This window comes from Erythrolamprus reginae, chromosome 10 (genome assembly GCF_031021105.1).
Source record: "Erythrolamprus reginae isolate rEryReg1 chromosome 10, rEryReg1.hap1, whole genome shotgun sequence".
NCBI lineage: Eukaryota > Metazoa > Chordata > Lepidosauria > Squamata > Dipsadidae > Erythrolamprus > Erythrolamprus reginae.
The window spans coordinates 23,029,311-23,044,460 of NC_091959.1; the positions used below are offsets into that span (position 1 = coordinate 23,029,311).

General features: G+C 41.9%; 1 protein-coding gene across 2 annotated transcripts in view; it reads right to left on the reverse strand.

Moving 5' to 3' along the window:
* The window catches only part of MFGE8 (milk fat globule EGF and factor V/VIII domain containing), a 56,007-nt gene that overhangs the window by 27,771 nt on the left and 13,086 nt on the right, over nt 1-15,150 (reverse strand). For both annotated transcript variants that reach the window (XM_070762021.1, XM_070762020.1), the window contains exons 2-4: nt 7,912-8,037; nt 5,659-5,784; nt 3,813-3,926 (exon numbers count right to left, since the gene is read on the reverse strand). In XM_070762021.1, coding sequence (XP_070618122.1) covers nt 3,813-3,926; nt 5,659-5,784; nt 7,912-8,037 — 366 coding nt within the window. The remainder of the gene's footprint in view (nt 1-3,812; nt 3,927-5,658; nt 5,785-7,911; nt 8,038-15,150) is intronic.

Sequence of the window (15,150 nt, forward strand, 5' to 3'; positions counted from 1 at the left end):
AGAAGGTATAGTAATAGAACATATCAATGAAAGAATAGAAGAGATATAGGAATAGAAGAAAGGTATAGGAGATATAGGAGAGCAATAGGACAGGGGACGGAAGGCACTCTAGTGCACTTGTACTCGTCCCTTCAACCCTTCTAATGTCACGACTGCTTAATACAGTTCTTCATGTTGTGGTGACCCCCAACCATAAGCCTAGCACTGATTCTCCCAACAGAGCTTTAAGCTGATTGGCAGGAAGGTCAGAGGGACGCCCCCACTGTATATGCCTGATTGGTCGGATTGTAAAAATATGTTCCAAGGCGCCAGAATAGAAACTTTAGTTCCTAACACCATGGGAAATTTGTCTTTTCCCATAGTCTTGGGCAACCCCTGTGAAATAGTCGTTCAACCCCCAAAGGGGTCCTGACCCCCAGGTCAGGGCCGCCATCAGGAATTTTGGGGCCCCATACAGCCTAAGTGTCTGCCCCCCCCCCGCCATTTTAAAACTACTTTTTTTAAGTTTTTAAGAAGATGTTAGATAATCATCTGAAAATAGCTGTAAATAAAACCCGATGTTCCCAGAATTAACTTTATTCATAAGATTATGATAGCAACAACTTGACCTTAGTTTTACTGGAACTATAGAATAATCATATAATAACCGCTGATGTTACAGGCCGTATAACTATATAAAGAAGGAACTGTGAGGATAACAGTTCAAAAGGGACGGGGGTGGTGTTTGTTATGTTGTGTTGTTTTGTTGCTTGTCTTATAAAATGCAAATACAAAATTTAAACAAACAAATAAGTATATTGTAAAATGATAGATTATGTACTATCTTATTTTTTTAATGTTTACATAATAACTACTTTAAAAAAAAATCATCTGTCTGAAGTAGTGTAGGATTCCTGTCTAAGAAGGGGGTTGGACTAGAAGACCTCCAAGGTGCCTTCCCACTGTTATTCTATTCTAATTATCCAGGGGGTTGTGTAGTTATCAGTGGTATTAAAATAGGAGCTGTTAAAAAAAAAAATACAATTTCATATTGCTTCACATCTCAATATCCTTTTCTATCTAGTTTTTACGCCCATCGGTGAACGCAGGTCTGAACGAGCCCGTGGTATCCAAGTTAATTTCAAAGTACACTGCTCAAAAAAAAGTGAAGGGAACACTTAAACAACACAATATAAACTCCAAGTTGTCAATCAGCGTTGCTTCCTAAGTGGACAGTTTGATTTCACAGAAGTTTGATTTACTTGGAATTATATTGTGTTGTTTAAGTGTTTCCTCTATTTTTTTGAACAGTGTAGATCAGGGGTCCCCAAACTTTTTACACAGGGGGCCAGTTCACTGTCCCTCAGACTGTTGGAGGGTCGGACTATTAAAAAAACGTGTGAACAAATCCCTATGCACACTGCACATACCTTATTTAAAGTAAAAAACAAAATGGGAACAAATACAATATTTAATATTTATTCTTCCTCTTTCTCTCTCTCTCCCTTTCTCTCTGTCCTTCTGTCTTTCTAATTCTCTCTCTCTCTTTCTCTCTGTCCTCTCTTTCTCTTTCTCTCTTTCTTTCTTTCTCTCTCTTCTCTCTTTCTCTCTCTTCTCTCTTTCTCTCAATCACTCTCTTTGTATCTCTCCCTCTTTCTCTCTCCCTCTCTCTGTCTCCTCCTTTCTCTCTCTCTCTCCCTTTCTATCTCTCTTCTTCCTTTCTCTCTCCCTCTCTATCTTTCCCTCTTTCTCTCCCCCCTCTCTCTTTCTTTCTCTCTCTCTTCTCTTTCTCTCACTCACTCTCTTTCTATCTCTCCCTCTTTCTCTCTACCTTTCTTTCTCTTTCTCTCTCTCCCTTTCTCTGTCCCTCTCTTTCTTTCTCTCTGTTCTTCTCTTTCTTTCTCTCTGTCCCTCTCTTTCTTTCTCTCTGTCCCTCTTTCTTTCTCTCTGTCCCTCTCTTTCTTTCTCTCTGTCCCTCTCTTTCTCTCTGTCCCTCTTTCTTTCTCTCTGTCCCTCTCTTTCTGTCTTTCTCTCTGTCCCTCTCTTTCTCTCTGTCCCTCTTTCTTTCTCTCTGTCCCTCTCTTTCTTTCTCTCTGTCCCTCTCTTTCTTTCTCTCTGTCCCTCTCTTTCTCTCTGTCCCTCTTTCTTTCTCTCTGTCCCTCTTTCTTTCTCTCTGTCCCTCTTTCTTTCTCTCTGCCCCTCTCTTTCTTTCTCTCTCTTATCTCTCCTTCTCTCACTCACTCTCTTTGTATCTCTCTCTTTCTCTCTCTCCTTCTCTATCTCTCCCTCTTTCTCTCTCCCCCTTTCTATCTCTCCTCTTCCTTTCTCTCTTTCTTTCTCTCTCTTTCTCTCTCCCTTATTTTTTTTCTCTCTCTCTTTCTCTCTCATGCACCAAACCAGCAGCAGAGAGAGAAAGAGAGAGGTAGAGATCGGGCGCGTTACCGGGTGGTGGAGGCGGTGTGGGGCCAGACGCTGGGTGCCGGGGACGCGGGGGGAGGGCAAAGGGGTGGACGTGGCTGCTGCTTCTCAGCTGCAGAGCCGAACGGGGGGCGGAGATCAACGGCGGAGTCCGGCGCTGGGGCCATGCGGGACCGCTTATCCAGGCGGGCGTGGACCGGCAAGCCGCCCTCCGCTCTCTCTCTTTCTCTCTCATACACCACGCCAGCAACAGAGAGAGAAAGAGAGAGAGCGGAGGGCGACTTGCCGGTCCACGCCCACCTGGATAAGCGGTCCCTCAAATCTCGTGAGCTGCGGCGGGCCGGTTAAAAGACCTCGTTGGGCAGATTACACTGTAGATAGAGCAGGAGGTCTCCAATCTTGGCGACTTTAAGACTTGCGGACTTCAACTCCTAGAGTTCCTCAGCCAGCGAAGCTGCCTCTTACCCGTCTATCGGCGGCCCTGCCCCCAGGTTGAGAACCACTGAGCTAGGGCATATACCCAGAGTCACCTGGAATTACTTTCTTGCTCATAAAAGGTAAATGTAAAGGTTCCCCTTGCTAATTGTGTATAATTTTAGAAGAGCTGTGCGTGCGTTTGTGTGTGTGTGTGTACATACACATACAATTTATATAGTAGATAATATATATTTTTGTGCGCCTGTGTGTAATAAGTATGTACACATATGGCAAATATACATAGAATTAAATAGAAAATTTGAATGTTCAGTAATAGTAAATAAAGAGGGGAATTTTATCTCTTTGTGGCGAGGAGAGGCCAGGCACCCTAAGCCAAATCCTTGACGTAAGTGACGTCAATTTGGCCAACTTTAAGCCAGTCACATGACCTTTAAGACACTCCTCCAGTCATATGATCATCAAGCCAATCCCACTGGGTCACATGGCCAGAAAGCCACACCCACAAAGTAAGCCAAGCCCACAGTGTGGTACTAAAATTTTTTGCAGCTCTTCACTGATATTAAGGGAAAGAACAAAGTAGTGGGAAGTAAAGGTAGGAAATGCGAAGAGGAGATGGTGGAGGTCTGAAATCAAATTGGGTCAGACCTGCTTAGTATTCGGATGTGAGAAAGAACGGTGAGAATCGGAAATCATCCGAGAAGCAGCATCAGTTGCAACCATGAACATTGCCTGGACATCTCCACCAAACCACCAGGAGCTAAGATCCACCAAGGAAAAGTTAACTTATGAGTTAAATGTTTGGTGAGCCTCAGCATTCCTTGAACTGAAGAACTGCTCTTCTCAGGCCAATGCAAGTGACCTTTGTCTGGGGAGGAAAAAAACTGTCTTCCCAGGGCAATGGTGCTCCAGCAATGGTGTTCTGAGCCTTCTCCGTGTCTTCACTCTCTGCCAACTCACTATTTGGGCTAAAGACTTACGCAACTGGCAGGTCTTCCCCACAAAGGGTGAGGGGCATTTGCAGTCAAAGTTGCCATTCAGATCCACGCAGGTCCCTCCGTTCTTGCAGGGCTGGGGAGTGCATTCATCCACGTCTACGGCAAAAGAAAACGACAGATGCAACACAATTAGAAGAAATAGAATAGAACAGAACAGAAAAAGAAATAATGAATACAATAGAACAGAACAGAACAACAGAAGAAATAATGAAAAGAACGGAATGGAATAAAAAAAGGAATAATGAATAGAATAGAACAGAACAGAACAAAATAGAACAGAGTAACAATAGAAATAATGAATAGAATAGAATAACAAAAGAAATAATGAATTGAATTGAATAGAACAGAACAGAACAACAAAAGAAATAATGAACAGAACAGAATGGAATAAAAAAGGAAATAATGAATAGAATAGAACAGAGTAACAAAAGAAATAATGAATAGAACAGAACAGAATAGAATAACAAAAGAAATAATGAATAGAATAGAATAGAATAGAATAGAATGGAATGGAATCAAATGGAATAGAGTAGAGTAGAGTAGAGTAGAGTAGAATAGAATAGAAAACAGAACAGACCTTCCTGCTCTTTTTCCAAAGTGATGGTTTGGAAAAAAACATAACAAGAGGACATCTCCAATGGCATGTTTTTTATTATTGCAATAAAAAATATGGATTCTTCAAGGTTGGAAGGATGCCAGTGGTTTGTTAGTTGTATAACTAGCTATTAAGAGGGCAAAGTTTGTGTCTATCACAATCCCTTTCTCTCCCCCTTTTCCTTTCTCTTCTGGGAAGAGACATTGCATTGTATTACCCTACAGCTTTGTTAACCATGTTTCACTGGACACGGTTTCCACCATTGTTTCAACATGAATGTTTATCAGGCTGAGGGGACACTTCTGTCCATCCTGCCCCTAAATGAACAGGTGTGGACCTGACCTTGAGAATGGAGAAGAGCTAAAGAAACCATGAGGAGGGGGAGGTGTGGCTTTCAGAAAAGATTAAAGGTCAAGATTTGCCTTGTACATACTGTATGTGCTAGTCATTCCCGACTCTAGGGGGCAGTACTCAGCTCCGTTTCAAAGCTGAAGAACCTGCGCTGTCCGAAGATGTCTCCTTGGTCATGTGGCCGGCATGACTCAATGCCGAAGGTGCACGGAACGCTGTTGCCCTCTCACCAAAGGTGGTCCCTATTTTATGTGCTTTCGAACTGCTAGGTTGGCAAAAGTTGGGACAAGTAACAGATGAACTTGCAATACCATTAGCTACAGTTACAGACTGCAGAGAACAGTTAGTTGCATTTCAGCAGAGCAGACAAGCACAGAGAGCACAGAGTGGAGGCCCAGATCTTAAGCTTTAGTTTCAATTCTCTGCACAGATTCAGAAGTGTTTAACTCCCAACTCTGCTATGCTGAGCTTGTTGCCCCTGGCTCTCCCGGATATGAATATTCTAACAAAAGATATTCCTGCAATTCCTGTGGTGCCTGTTTCTTAACTTGGCCTATCTCCAAGGAATGACATCCTATCCCAAATGCCCTTTCTACCACTGTGGAAAGAAACAGAGGGAGATAAGATGAAGGACGAGGGAATCCGGCTCATTGCCCAGGTTTTGCATCTCACCAATGCCACGAGGAGAGAAGAGGCTCTTGGTGAGTCTCTGTAGGAGGCAAGAATGGCACAAATGCTGACATTTTCTGGATAGACCGGAGAGATTTGAGTAGGGAAGCCCTTAGTTTTAAGCCCCACTTATGAGCTTCTCAGAAACCACTTCGAAATTAGCTGATCTTCTGTGACCTGTGGGACATCTTTGCAGAAGAAAATCATACTCACTGTTCTGGCAGTGTTTGCCATTGTACCCAGGCCGACATATGCACATGTATTCATTGAAGGCATCACCCCGATTGGGAACTAACCGGCATTCCCCCTCGTTCTTGCATGGATTTGGATGGCAGGGACCTAAAAGAATGAGATGCAAGACAAAGAAATTGGGAAGAAAAGGAACACAAACAGCCTCTGCACAATCCATCTCTCTTAACAGTAGTATTGGCTGGTGGTGCAGTGGTTAGTGTGCGGTACTGCTGGCTATATCTGCTGAGTGCTGACTGCCTGAAGTTTGGCAGTTCGATTCCTACTAGGCTCAAGGTTGACTCAGCCTTCCATCCTTCCATGGTGGGTAAAATGAGGACCCCGATTGTTGGGGGGGGGGGTTTATGCTGACTCTGTAAACCGCTTAGAGAGGGCTGTAAAGCTCTGCGAAGCGGTATACTGTATAAGTCTAAGTGCCACTCCTTCCTACCTACCTACCTACAGTACCTACCTGCCTACCTAGTGGTTACAATGCAGTATTGCAGACAATAGGCTGGTTGTAAATATTGCTCTCTCCCCATTGCCTGCATTTTAATTCAGGAGAAAGAATGAATGGCTGTTGAATCCTAAATGTAAGAGCAACCATGATCTGTATATTATAATGGCCTTTAGCATGGATATTATTTCCAAAGAAATGGCATTTGTTAAGCCTCCATCAGATCTGATTAGAAAACCACACTGTTGCAGGAATACACCATAGCTTGTGTCTGAATCAATGGCAACTGGAGCAAACTTTGTTAATCTGAGATGTTTCAACTTCATCAGTCAGAACAAACTGACTTGGGACGTCAGAGAGTCGCTAGAATGGATCAATTCTGGTTACACCAACTTTAAAGTCTTGCAAGCAGTTGGGTAGCTTAGAAGTCTAATAAATGAAATTAAATGAAATTACATTTATCAAAGAAGATTCAATAACCCAGGCCAAAGAATGATTAACAAAGTTTGATCCATTCGCCATGATTCAACCTTTAGATACATTGAGACTTGAGGTGATTGAGTCTTCACTGACAGAAAGCATACTTATGTATGGTATGATTGAATTGTATGGGTTTTTTTTAATGATATGGGTTTTTAGATGTTGTTTTTAAGTATTGGATTCGTCACATTGTTCATTGCTGTTGTGAGCCGCTCCGAGTGTTTGGAGAGGGGCGGCATACAAATCTAATTAATAATAATAATAATAATAATAATAATAATAATAACAACAACAATGACGACGATGATGATGATAATAATATTAATAATAATAATAATAATAATAATAATAATAATAATAATAATAATAATAATCCAATGAGCTGTCCAGATTTGCTGGCCGATCCTCTGCTGCCCCAGAAGCTTTGTGAGAGAAGGCAACATTCACAAGAATTCTGGCTTAGTGGACATTCAAACATGGCCTATTCTATAACCAAGGGAAATTTGTGGCTTCTGGACCTTTTCTTCATGGCCCTAGGGGTCCCCTCTGTTCTGGCTAAGTTCAGTAGCACAGTTGCCAAAACTGTCTAGTACTACATCTGGAACACTTAGAATAGAATAACAGAGTTGGAAGCGACCTTGGAGGTCATCTAGTCCAACCCCCTGCTTAGGCAGGAAACCCTACGCTACTTCAGACAAATGGTTATCCAACATCTTCTTAAGAACTTCCAGAGTTGAAGCATTCACAACTTCTGGAGGCAAGCTGTTCCACTGGTTAATTGTTCTCCCTGTCAGGAAATTTCTCCTTAGTTTTAGGTTGCTTTTCTCCTTGATTAGTTTCCACCCATTGCTTCTTGTCCTACTGTCAGGTGCTTTGGAGAATATAGCTTGACTCCCTCTTCTTTGTGGCAGTTCCTGAGATACTCGAACCCCGCTATCACCCCGCCTCTTGCCACATACCTCCCAGAGACCTATTAGATCACACGGAATCTGGGGACCGTGAATTTTAATACCAAACATGCCCGAATTATTTTAGTTGATATGGATGTTCGTTAGATTTTTTTAATGGGGATGGGGAGGGGTTATAACTGGGTTTGTTAGGGCCTTGGGGTTTTATTTATCACTGTTGTTTGACTTCTTTTTAATCATTGTATCATTGTATTGTTTTTGTTGTTGTAAGCCGCCCTGAGGCCTATGGGATTGGGCGGCATAGAAGTCGAATACATTAAATTAATTAAATTAAATTAAATGTTTCCCCTAGTCTAGAAGAGAGAATATCTGGGCTAAGAACATCATACTTACCTTTCTCAGTTTCATTGCAGGTAGGGCCAGTGAAGCCGTCTTCACAGATACAGAAGAAAGATTGATCTTCTACCGTCTTGAGGCAAGTTCCTCCATTCTGGCACTGATTTATATCGCAGAAATCACCTATTTAAAAACACACACAAACAAACAAACAATTTAAATTATCAGCACAATAGAGAAGAAAGGGGTTGCTTCCTTCCTATCTGCCCTTTGGAGCATTGATCGAACCCTCTCTCTCTTGCTTCCAGCATTGTGCAGATTTAGCAGCCTCAGGGCTCCTGTAGATGGAAAACGGGGGAAGAGGTTGCGGCAAAAGAACACACTCACACACTTCCAAACAAGGGCATGAAACCCATTCCAGGTCAAGGGTTGCACTAACATATGAGTGACACGCTGGCCAAGGCAAGGCAAGAGCAAGATTGCATGTCAAGGCAGTGAAGCTTTCAATATCATTGCCACTGAGCTAATTATTGATTCATTTCTTTGTCTATAGGTCAAAAGAAATAATTACTGCATGGAGCTGACTCAGGTCTCACCCATCTCATCGAATAGGCAGCTAAATCTATAGAGTCACACATGACAAGGAGGGGGAAAGCTGCTAGATCAGAACAAAAGATGATCGGCGTGGATAGTTCTGTTCGTAGAGGAACAATAGCAATAGCATTTCTCTACATGGTGTTACCTTTGAAGAGTGTTTGTAAACTTCAGATCATGCAGAATGCAGCCGCGAGAGCAATCATGGGCTTTCCTAGATATGCCCATGTTTCATTAACACTCCGCAGTCTGCATTGGCTGCCAATCAGTTTCCAGTCACAATTCAAAGTGTTGGTAATAACCTATAAAGCCCTACATAGCATTGGACCAGAATACCTCCGGGACCGCCTTCTGCTGCATGAATCCCTGCGGCCAATTAGGTCCCACAGAGTTGGCCCTTCTCCGGGTCCCATCGACTAAACAATGTCGTCTGGTGGGACACAGGGGAAGAGCCTTCTCTGTGGCAGCCTCAACCCTCTGGAATCAACTCCCCCTGGAAATTTGAACCGGTCCCACCCTCCTCGCCTTCCGTAAAATGCTGAAGACCCACCTCTGTCACCAGGCATGGGGGGATTAATGCCCCCCCCTTTTCTGACTTCTGTATTATGACTAGTTGGATTGAGTGTGTATGACTGGGTAGTAGATGTTTTTTATGATAATGTATTTTAAATTTGTTTTTTAATTTTTTAATATTAGATTTGTACTGTATTGCATTCTCGTTAATGTTGTGAGCTGCCCCTCTCCGAAGACTCGGGGCGGCTCACAACATTAACGGCAATACAATATAGACTTTCATACAAATCTAATAAATTATTATTATTATTATTATTATTATTATTATTATTATTATTATTACTTATATACTGATTCATAGTGCTTTTACAGCCCTCTTTAAGAGGTTTACAGAATCAGCCTCTTGCCCCCAACAATCTGGGTCCTCATTTGACCCACCTTGGAAGGATGGAAGGCAGACTCAAACCATGAGCCGGTGGTGAGATTTGAACTGCTGAACTACAGCTAGCAATTAGCCGAAGTATCCTGCAGTGCTGCACTCTAACCAGTCTGTGCCACCCCAGAACGAGGAAATGATTCTGGGCAATTGACAAGCAGGGGAAATGGTCATTGGCCTCTCTCCTGTTCTTGTTTTACAATGAGTGGCTTTCAGTGTTGTAAACCATTCTGACCTTAGACATACCATCCACCATTCTAACCGAAGAAGATAAAAAGTCTTATCATCTATGAATTAGTTTAATCTCTTCTCAAAGACTTGGAAAATAGACCCTGGATATTTATTTTATTTATTTATTATTTATTTATTATTTGGATTTGTATGCCGCCCCTCTCCGAAGACTCGGGGCGGCTCACAACAAGTGTAAAACAAATAATAAATAATTCAATTAATTAAAATATTTAAAGATTTTAAAAAAACCATATACTAACAGACACACACACAGGCATACCATGTATAAATTAAATGTGCCCAGGGGGAGATGTTTAGTTCCCCCATGCCTGACGGCAAAGGTGGGTTTTGAGGAGTTTACGGAAGGCAGGAAGAGTAGGGGCAGTTCTGATCTCCGGGGGGAGTGGGTTCCAGAGAGTCGGTGCCGCCACAGAGAAGGCTCTCCCCCTGGGGCCCCACCAACCGACATTGTTTAGTTGACGGGACCCGGAGGAGGCCCACTCTGTGGGACCTAATCGGTCGCTGGGATTCGTGCGCAGAAGGCGGTCTCGGAGATATTCTGGTCCGATGCCATGAAGGGCTTTAAAGGTCATAACCAACACTTTGAATTGTGACCGGAAACTGATCGGCAGCCAATGCAGACTGCGGAGTGATGGTGAAACATGGGCATACCTAGGTAAGCCCATGACTGCTCTCGCAGCTGCATTCTGCACGATCTGAAGTTTAATTTCCCTTCTCAGGCTAACCTTTCGTAAATGTCTGTGGAGGTTTTCAGTCTCCAGATCAGAATTGTCTCAAAGGTGTTTTTTCAAAAGGCAGATGGATTGTTTTTTTCCCTGAGGAAGGAGGGGGAGGAAGAAGAAGAAGAGGAGAAGGAGGAGGAAGAGGAGGAAGAGGAGGAGAAGGAGGAGGAGGAGGAAGAAGAGGAGGAAGAGGAAGAAGAAGAAGTGGAGGAGGAGGAGGAAGGGGGAGGAAGAAAAGGAAGAAGAGGAGAAAGAGGAAGAGGATGAAGAGGGAGGAGGAGGAAGAGGAGGAGGAGGAGGAAAGAAGAAGAAGAAGAAGAAGAAGAAGAAGACGAAGAAGAAGAAGAAGACGAAGAAGAAGAAGAAGAAGAAGAAGAAGAAGAAGAAGAAGAAGAAGAAGAAGAAGAAGAAGAAGAAGAAGAAGAAGAAGGAGAAAATTTTCGCTTTGCATGCAAGAAGTTTCATCAGATCTGATAGCGGGGACATGGATGGATAGGTACTGACAGTTGAGAGACCCCTCCCATCAGAATTGATGAAGCTTCTTGGATGAGAAGCAAAACATTTGCTGCTGCTTCCTCCTGATGGAAAAAACTCCAGTTGCCTTTTGAAAAAACAATCTTTAATTCTAAGTCGAGTCAAAAGGCCAGAGATGTGAGCCAATTAAAACACTCAACGCATATCCAGTTTAAAAATCTAGAATAGAAACATGGAAACATAGAAGCTTGACAGCAGCAAAAGACCTCATGGTCCATCTAGTCTGCCCTTATACTAAAAATAATAAATGACTGGTAAAAAAATCTACATGAAAATCACATTTGTCATCCCATCCGTCACCTGCACCCCAGCCAAACACTGCATGGCCCAGCTTAAAACTGTGAGGTCCGTGGTCCTTAAATATCAAATGACCATTGGTAAAGAGCTACCTGGTCCATACCAAATCGCTTGTGCTTACTTACTGCAGGGCCTCCAAAACGAAAAGCCAAAAAGAAAAAGAACCAGAAGTCACCGAAGTCACCATCGCAAACTCAAAACTCTCTTGTGATCAGACAGACGGAGGAGCTTCCCACGCTGCCTCGTGAAAGGCAGCTTTCTTTGGCTTAAGCTGCTCCCAAGATCTTTTTATAGCACACGTTCCTTGGAGTTAATCTCGCTTCCTGCCATTCCGCAGACTTCGAGTGGACTTTGCCAAAGAAACTTGGCTCCACGGAAGGAGTTCAAAGGTTCTGGTGTGACTCCTACAGCCAACCCTGGGGGAAAGAAACCAAGCAGCAGCATTTGGGGCAGGGGTTCAAATCCTTGCTTCTACTGTCTCCCTGGCTGGTTCTGGATGACTTCACCATCTATCTATGCATCACCATGAGATAGAACCAAAGGAGAAGGGCCTTGGCTTGCCATTGGAAGAAAGCAAAACATGGTCTTCATCCAGACCAGACCATCAAAGGCTGGGAAGAGAGTCTGACTCTTGAACAGCTTTCAGCTAAAGTTCCTGCCAAGCTACTGTAAAAAACCCCAGGGCTCTTGGAAGACAAGGAATGTTTGAATAACCATGTGTCCTTTTGTTTGTTTGGATTCTTCTCTCTTATCCCTTCAGGGCTCCTTTGAAGTCAAGGTTCATCCACTCGCTTCCAGCAGGTGCGAAATCTCAGAGGCAAGGTTATTAAAGTTATTTTTTTTAAAAAAGATTAAAAACTAATAGAAACTCAGATCAAAGTGGGGGAAATTAAAAGAGAAAGAAGAAGCCAACGTAAAAGCTAAATATGCAGGAGATTAAAAGAAAGTAGAAAAGAAAGGGAAAAAGATACTAAGAAATCGAATGTAGAATATTAGAATTGGAAGGGACCTTGGAGGTCTTCTAGTCCAGTGTTTCCCAACCTTGGCCACTTGAAGATATCTGGACTTCAACTCCCAGAATTCCCCAGCCAGCGAATGCTGGCTGGGGAATTCTGGGAGTTGAAGTCCAGATATCTTCAAGTGGCCAAGGTTGGGAAACACAGTTCTAGTCCAACCCTCCTCAGGCAGAGAGCCTATAGCATTCCATACAAATGGTTGTCCAATCTCTTTTTTGGAAAACCTCCACTGATGAAGCATTCACAACTTCGGAAGGCAAGCTATTCCATCGGTGGATTGCTCTCACTGTGAATACATTTCTCCTTAGAATTTCTAGGTTGCTTCTCTCCTTGGTTACTTCCCATGCATTGTTTCTTGCCTTGCCTTTTGGTGCTTTGGAAAAATCTCAAATCTGTGGAGATTATCAGTCATCCAGGTCATGTTTATCCCAAAGGTGTTTTTTCAGGAGGCAACTGGATTTTCTTGGGGTTTTTTTTCCCTTTTGAAGACGTTTTGCTTCTCATCCAAGAAGTCTACGGAGAGGGGCGGCATACAAATCAAATCAAATCAAATCAAATCATAAATTTCTTCAGCTCTGACAGGGCAGTAAGGAATGGAAGGATTTCTATCAAATGACCAGCAGTCTGCAAGGAATGCAAATCTTTCCATTCCCCGCTATCCTGTCAGAGCTGAAGAAGCTGCTTGGATGAGAAGCGAAACATCTTCAAAAGAAAACAAACATGAAAGTCCAGTTGCCTCCTGAAAAAGCACCTTCGGGAGCCCCTCAAAAATTGGAACACTGCTTTCAAGTCTCCCTTAAGTCCTTCTTTTCATTAGATTATAAGAATTGCATTGGCATCCTTCAGTCTCAAAAGACCATGGTATCATGCCCTGGATAGGTAACAGTCTATCCTCCATACTAACCCACCCAGGCTTAATAATAATAATAATAATAATAATAATAATAATAATAATAATAATAATAATAATAATAATATAATAGCAGCAGCAGCAGCAGCAGCAGAATCAACAACAACAACAACAACTACAACAACAACAGAGGTGGAAGGGACCTTGGAGGTCTTCTAGTCCAACCCCCTGCTTAGACAGGAAATATCTCCTTAGTTCTAAGTTACTTCTCTCCTGGTTTGTTTATTTATTTATTTTATTTATTTATTTTATCCAATACACAATGAGGGTTTTAGTGTGTGTGTGTGTGTGTGTGTGTGTGTGTATGTATATATATATATACACATACATACATACATACATACATACATACATACATACATACATACACATAGTAAAATACATGATGAAGGTTGTAGAGGATATACTCATAGTAAAAATATATCTAAGAAAGATTAGAAAAGAAGATATAGTAATAGAACATATCAATGAAAGAATAGAAGAAGAGATATAGGAATAGAAGAAAGGTATAGGAGATATAGGAGAGCAATAGGACAGGGGACGGAAGGCACTCTAGTGCACTTGAATTCGCCCCTTTACTGACCTCTTAGGAATCTGGATAGGTCAACCATAGATAATCTAAGGGTAAATTGTTGGGGGTTTGGGGATGACACTATGGAGTCCGGTAATGAGTTCCACGCTTCGACAACTCGGTTACTGAAGTCATATTTTTTATAGTCAAGTTTGGAGGGGTTAATGTTAAGTTTAAATCTGTTGTGTGCTCTTGTGTTGTTGTAGTTGAAGTAGTCGCCGACAGGCAGGACGTTGCAGCATATGATCTTTAGTTTCCATCTGTTGCTTCTTGTTCTACTCTCAGGTTATTTGGAGAATAGGTTGACTCCTTCTTCTTTGTGGCAACCCCTGAAATATTGGAAGATTGCTATCGTGTCTCCCCTGCCCCTTCTTTTCATTAAACTGGACATACTCACCTCGTTTGGTGGCGGCTGCACAGTATTAGCTATCAAACTTTGGCAGCGATAGGTACAATTATAAATGTGCATCTTATCCCATGGCTACAATTTAACTCTCTTCTTTCTATCATCTGCTAGATAATATTTGGCGGTTCATCCTTTGGTAAATATTTACTTACCTAAAGAGATAAACAAAATGACCATATTTGGGCAAAAGAAATCCCAATAAACATTGACTTTGTTTGTGGGAAATTGACAAAGAATGTCAGAAATCCTGATAATGTGACCACAGCTGACCATGGAGGCATTGTAATAGTCACAAGTTAATGAATACAGATGGGCTAAAGATCCTTGAAATTTCAATTGCATGGGAGTAATGACTTCCCGATTTTGTATACATTTTTAAAGTCAGCAGATTTGAGGTCGCCAGCTTGATTCAAATACTTTAACACTAGAATGCATCATTTGAGCTAATTAAATAGCCAGGATGCTTTTAGTAGTATACAGATTCTGTCTGAACATCAAAACAGTAAATGGCTCATTCTTTGTTAAGTGGACCAGATGTCCCCACTCAAGCACCTTCAATTCTGCCCTGAGTCTTCGGAGAGGGGCGGCATACAAAAATTATTATTGTTATTATTAATTTCAATGAAACTTTGCACAAATATTCCTTATGTTATAAAATTGAGGTGTGCAAAATTTTAGGATAATGGACCTAAAATGTTGCACAGCTTAGTTTTATACCATAAGGAATATATGTGCAAAGTGTCATTGAAATAGAAGGTGGTTGAGTGGGGACACCACTTGACAAAGAATGACCCAAATCGGATATTTATTTATTTCCATTTCATGCAAAAGATTTCTAAGGAATTTTCAATCAGCAATAAATATACTGCTCAAAAAAAATAAACGGAACACTCAAATAACACATCCTAGATCTGAATGAATGAAATATTCTCATTGAATGCTTTGTTCTGCACAAAGTTGAATGTGTACAACAGCATGTGAAATTGATTGTCAATCAATGTTGCTACCTAAGTGGATAGTTTGATTTCACAGAAGGTTGATTTAA